The sequence below is a fragment of the Triticum aestivum genome, chromosome 3D (genome assembly GCF_018294505.1).
Source record: "Triticum aestivum cultivar Chinese Spring chromosome 3D, IWGSC CS RefSeq v2.1, whole genome shotgun sequence".
NCBI classification, from domain to species: domain Eukaryota; kingdom Viridiplantae; phylum Streptophyta; class Magnoliopsida; order Poales; family Poaceae; genus Triticum; species Triticum aestivum.
In genome coordinates, this window is record NC_057802.1 from 539,244,829 (window position 1) to 539,251,223 (window position 6,395).

The 6,395-nt window shown below is 51.4% G+C and overlaps 1 protein-coding gene across 1 annotated transcript; it reads left to right on the forward strand.

The window, feature by feature from the left end:
* Positions 1–361: 361 nt before the first annotated feature.
* Positions 362–5,189, forward strand: LOC123080317 (squamosa promoter-binding-like protein 2). Its single transcript, XM_044503226.1, has 3 exons — positions 362–1,934; positions 3,089–3,219; positions 4,118–5,189. The coding sequence occupies exons 1-3, from the start codon at positions 1,534–1,536 to the stop codon at positions 4,843–4,845; spliced, it is 1,260 nt and encodes a 419-aa protein (XP_044359161.1). The 5' UTR covers positions 362–1,533; the 3' UTR covers positions 4,846–5,189.
* The last annotated feature ends 1,206 nt before the right edge of the window (positions 5,190–6,395 follow it).

The following is a 6,395-nucleotide window of genomic DNA, read 5'->3' on the forward strand; positions in this document are numbered from 1 at the left end:
AAACCCACGGCTATAAACCAGTCCTTGGTTAACCCAATCATATGTTCAACATCTTAGGATGTGCAAGAAGCAATACTCATGATGAGACGAGAGTGGTTATGATTTGCTTTTTGCCTCCCTTTGCTGTGATTTGTGAAGATATCATGTCAGCTGAGCCGAGGCAGCAAAACACTCCACAAACACAGAAAAACGAAAGTACAAAACACCGAAAAGCATCCAGCGCAGCAGCTCCCCCCTCTCTCTTTCCCTGCGGCCATGCGCCCATCCCTTTCCGAGCTTTCTCTGTACTTTTTTCCCTGCGTCCGCCCGTCCGTCCATCCCCTACAAAAGGTGAATGAAAGGCCCTGCGCCTAGTCACCCCTCTCCCACACGTCCTCCGAATTGAACCCAACCGAAGCGCAGCCAGCAGCCCTCCCTCTCTGGTAGAGTGGTGGTAGCCTCCGTCCGGTCCATCGATCCCCTAGAAAAGAGCAAACCGAGCCCCAAACAGGCAAAGGAAACGCCACGCTAGGGGCGCGGAGCGGCTAAGCGCCCAGCACCAAACGGAAAGGAAGGAATCCTCCGCTCTCTTTCCTCCATTTGCACTCTCTCTCTCTCTCCCTCTCTGCCCTCGCCACCAACTCCTCTTCTTCCCTACCACGCTGACGCGGCGGCACTGGTTTCTTTCCGCCGTCCCGTCCTCGCTCGCTCGCCCTCTCTCGGCCCCCCTCTCTCTCTGTACATCGCAGGCGTACCGAAAATAACTCTGGTACTCTGGCAGTGGAGTGGTAAAATCTACTAAAGCGAGCGAGTGAGTGAACAGTGGAGGCGGCAGCGGCAGGGGTGGAGGTGGAGGTGAGGTGGTTCCCTCTCCGCCCGCCCGTCTCGGCAATTATTGCCACCTTTGGAGTTTGGAGTCCTCCAATAGGAGTCTCCTCCTGTGTTGTCTGCAACCACTGTCCTCACCTCACCTCCCTCCCCCCTCCCTCCTCGCCCTCACCCTCTCTCTCCGCCCATCTCTAACTTTCTCTCATCGGGGTTGGTGCTGCTGCTAGCTCTTCTTCACTCTCCACTGTTGTCTTCCTTCTCCGCCCATCCATCCGTCCTCCGCCCTCGCTTTAAAGCTCAAACCGCCCCGGCAAGCAAGCTGGCAGTAGCACTAGACCAGTAGTAGCAGCTCACTTCCTCATCTCCTACCCCTGGTGGTGGTGGTGGGTGGTCTGGCTCCTCCATACTTAATTGCATGCTCCTGCTTTGATCTCTCCGTCCGTCCTCCCGCTACCCGCATCCATCCATCGATCTCACTTTTCTCCCGTCCTCCCAAGCTCTTGCTTCCAATCAACTCCTCTTGCTGGTGCGTTGCTCACTGTACTCTCTCCCTCTTCTTCTTCCTGGGCGAGGACCGAGGAGAGGGGTGGGCGGTTCTTGTCCGCGTACGGCCAGTAGAGGAGAGCCTTTTTAAGCCCCACCATTTCTTGATCGTCCGTCGGCGGGTCCGACCAGGAGAGGAATTCTCTGAACGTTCGTGCGTGCGGGCGTACGTGTGTATTTGGCATGGATTCTTGGGAGCACAAGATGCCTTCGTGGGACCTCGGCACGGTGGTCGCGCCCAGCGGCGGCGGGGGAGGAGGAGGCGGTGGCGGCGGCGCGCTGGACCTGAAGCTCGGCGCACCCACGAGCTGGAGGCCGGTCCCAGCGGCGGCGGCGGCGGCCGCTGCGGTGGTATCGGTGCAGCAGCAGCAGCATCCGCCTTCCGCGGTGGCGGCGCCGGCGAAGCGGGCCCGGGCGGGGCAGGGGCAGCAGACGGTGCCGCCGTGCTCCGTGGAGGGGTGCACGGCCGACCTGTCCCGGTGCCGCGAGTACCACCGCCGGCACAAGGTCTGCGAGGCGCACTCCAAGACGCCCGTCGTCGCCGTCGCCGGCCAGCAGCAGCGCTTCTGCCAGCAGTGCAGCAGGTACGCCCGTTCCCTTTTTCCATATCTCCGCCGTGCATTCCCTGCCGATTCATTCGTTCCCTCTGACATCCATCCGTGATCCACGCTCTCTAACTTCGTTCGTTGGCAGCAGCAACATCCTTACTACTGTTACTGTCGTCGTTACTGTAGTTGCCGTGGTTTGTTTCAACTCCGGCGAAAAGCTCGCCGTCGTTACTGTAGTCCCAGCTAGCTGGATTAGTTCGTTCGGCGGGCGAACAACAATTCGCTGTCAGCCGGAGCAGTTCACTGTCGCTTTGGCCATGATGGCTGGCTTGGCGCTAGCGATTAATCATCCGACGTGCACCTCACCGAAAACCTCTGTTTGCTGCCCCCATCTGTCTCCCACTCACCGTAAAAACTCACAGCAAAAGGAAACCCACTTTGAAAAACACACAAATCCATGTCAAAAAGCATGTTCACCATGGAAAACATCTGCACTCCTACCTGAAAATAAAAGTAGAACAAGAGAATTTAACCAAGACGGAGGGAGACTGATAAATTCCGGGCTGCGAGCGTCTGGTCCCGGACTGCGTCTGAACGAGACAAGCGCACACGCGCCACCATTAAGGTGCTGTGGCGCGGCCCGACCCAGCCCGTGCCCCCCCTGCCCTACAACGACCCGGCGCGCGCTCGCGCTGGCTGGAACTGGACCTTTCAGGTCGTCGTTCTCATGGCTGCCGCTCAATTCGTCCTCCCCAACGGCCGCGTCCCTGTCCTCCACCGCTCCCTGTCGCCGCCGCCCGTTGGCGCGACGCGCCGTGCCGCACGCTTTCCACATCCTCGGTGGTTTTCAAACAGAGAATTCCTCCCATATGCTTGTTCTAGAAGACAGGGACGAAGGATCTCAACGGTCAAGCATGATGTGGCCGTGTAATTAGGTTTTAGCAAGATTCTAGTCTAGCGTGATGGTTACGGGTGTAATTAAGCTCGTGCGGAGAGGAGCTTGGAAAATTGGGGCGTGTATCTCCATTTCCATGTGCTTGATTTGGCCTAGATCTGTGGCATGTGGTTCGAGCATTTGACCGGATCTATGTTCTTGTTTTTCTACAACTTTGTTGATGGATTTTTTTCATGAAAATTTTGGGTCTGTATCTTGAGAAATCCTTGTGACAGGAGGAAACTGCTGTTTGCAGGTTCCATTTGCTCGGGGAGTTCGACGAGGTGAAGAGGAGCTGCAGGAAGCGGCTCGACGGCCACAACCGGCGCCGCCGGAAGCCGCAGCCGGATCCCCTCAATCCTGCCGGCTTGTTCGCTAATCACCACGGTACTCCATCGATCCCTAATATTCCTACTAATAAATAGTAACACTTTTTACATCACGTGGAAATTAGGCACGCTGGCCTAGAAAGTACTGCCTCCGTAGCAAAATGTAAGACGTTTTTTATGCCATATGGAAAACCAAAAATCGTCCTACATTTTGGTATAAAGGGAGTAGATTGTAAGATACTAAGATCTAACAGCTGCAATGAGCAAGAAATTTGAGATTTTTGGCACTCCCATTTGTCGGGAACAAGAGGAAAAATGTGATCCATCATGTGCTCCTAGTTAATTTTAATTTTATTCTGAACTCTATCCCTTTTCTGTTTATCTAGACCGTTTAGAGTGTTTCCCCTTTCAGTTGACTGCTAGCACTATCCAGAAAAACACTTCACACGTGCTTGCTGAGTAGCAGCACAAAGTTTACTTCTTTCCGAAAAGGATGGGAACAGGAGGCTTGACTATCAGTATGAACATCTTGCTGGTGTAGCAGACCAAGATAGGTTTACAGTCTTTGGCCGGCATTTCCAGGAACTTCCTGTGGGATCCAAAGCAAGAGAATAATATCTAGGCCTGAAGTTTCTTCTGAACTTTCTGCCCTGATACAGCCGTATCCATGTGAAAGCCAGTTAATGATGTCACAGTGAATTGAACACCTATGGCATGATGATACCACTGGCAGTCTACTAGTAGTAGCACTCCTATACCTGATACCTGTGAAGATTTTTACCGAAATTTACCATGTTACAATTGAGTAGCAGGGTGCATGCACATGGAATTTACAGCTTGTTTTTGTAATTTTGGTCTTTTGTTTTTTTCTATCAGTGGTCGACATGGCTATTGTCATAGGTTTGCAACACTGACGGTTGAACTAACTGTTAGCTCCCATCATTGTCCGTGAACAGGAGTGACAAGATTCGCGTCGTACCCGCAAATCTTCTCCCCGACGTCCATGGCGGAGCCCAAGTGGCCCGGCGGCATCGCGGTGAAGACGGAGGCCGACGCGTTCCACGAGCAGTACTACTCCTTCAGCGGCGCCGCCTCCCTCTTCCACCACGGCAAGCGGGAGAGGAAGCACTTCCCCTTCCTGACCGACGGCGGCGGCGAGGCCGCGTTCGGCTGCCAGCCGCCGGCCTTCACCATCACCCCTTCCTCGGAGAGCAGCAGCAACAGCAGCCGGCACAGCAACGGCAAGACCACCATGTTCGCCCACGACGGGGGCCCGGACCACAACTGTGCTCTCTCTCTTCTGTCAGACAGCCCGGCGCCGGCGCACATCATGGTCCCCGCGGAGCAGGCGCATCATCTCGGCGGCGGCGGCGTGACGATACAGTACGGCGGCGGCGGCAAGGTGGCGCGGCTGTCCAGCAACGGCGACGTCTCGCTCACCGGGCTGTCTTACGTGAGCCTGGGAGACAAGGGCGCGCCCATGTTGCACGCGTCTAACAGATCACAGCACGCCGCCGCTACCGCTACCACTGCCGTCACTACCAGCACAGAGGCGGCTCCGGCGGCATCCCAGCTCCAGCAGCAGTACCATGGATACTACCACCACCAACACCAAGTGAGCGCTGATCAGGGGAACCACCCGGATGCAGGCGGGATGCATGCCCTACCCTTCTCGTCATGGTAGTCGTCTCATCAGTCAGACTCAGATCCTAGGCAGTTGGTGTTGGTTATCAATCATCAAATGTGTCACCTGATAGTGTTAGCCCTGATGATCCTGAAGAAATCACCCAAGATGTGTCCATTTTGCAACTTCTCTTGATACTCCTAACTTATGGAAATCCCCGCCTGCTTATGATTCAGAACTGGACTACGACGATTCTATTTTGTATCGGTTGGTTTGTTCATTTTGGCCGGCGTGCACTTGGCTTGGTAGGGTTACATCAGCAGAGAGTACACAGGAGGATTTATTTAACTGTACTAAACAGTGGAGTTAGCATAAAAATATTCAGGTCATTGTTATTTAAATCATGTGCGGCTGCCTGTTTCTCACATGTTGTGCATCGTCAGAGATATTGTTCAGGAACAGTAACTAGATTATCCAGGATCATGGGCCACTTCCATAGCCTGGTTCTAGCTAGGCGCATATGTTCTCAAAATTCAGATAGCTATACACTCTATCTTGTGGAACTGTGCTTGTTTGCAAGTAATCTTTGTCAAAAATTAAACAGTAAAGTACATGTTGAAGATGTGGCAAATGGGAGTCCACATAATTCGTTTCAAGTCCATGTTCAAGGGAGAGTGATTGTTTGAGGATATAGGGGGTATCATGATTACAGGTAACCAAACAGGCCAAAGCTAATACCGGTTGAGTAAAGTTGTAGTTTTACCATGCCGCATGGCGATACTAGTTATCAGTTCAAAAACTGTGGCTGAATAGATCTTATTGGTGTAAGCTTATTGCAAAAATTGTTCTAAGGGTGTTGCTAAATCTCAAGTCCCAGTCAAGTGACAAAATATGTTGTAGTATATCCTATGTATATTAATTGTCGATGATTTATACAGAATTGTACTAAACCAGCGATAATTAATATGGACCGAAGAGAGCAAAATTTTAGGAGGAACCCTATAAATTGTAGCCAGTTAACTCAGAAGTGCTTCAACCAATGTGGTGGAGTTTGATGCCGACCAGATGACTAGTAAATGAACTTGAAATTGAAAGATCATGACAAAACCCCAAAACATTTATGTTTCTTATCAGCGCATAAAATGTGACGATGTGTTATTCTATATAAACATTCAAATATTTTTTTTCCTGTGTATTTCTCTCTTGGTCGATTTGGCGAGAGTTTTTTTTGGGGGGGGGGGGGTCTCTTCTCTATATACTCTATCCATTCCTTTATGTAAGATGTGTTATTTTCCGCACGGTGACCAAGACACATAATTATACATAATTTAGGATGAAATTAACCTTGGCTAAATTGTTGATTAGCTCCAAGCAAATCATTTAGGCTTGGAAAGGAAGAGATACACATAACAGGGAGAGAGATACTTTATTTTTTTTCTCGATAATGATAGACACATGCAATCGGGGGAGAGATACTCTTCTATTTCTGGAGGGCTAAAGACAAAATTACGACGAATTAGAAAAAAATGCACCTTACATTGTGAAATTTTATGCACCTTATAGAAAGGAACAGAGGGAGTACTACTTAAAAAATAAGAAGCATTTCTTTT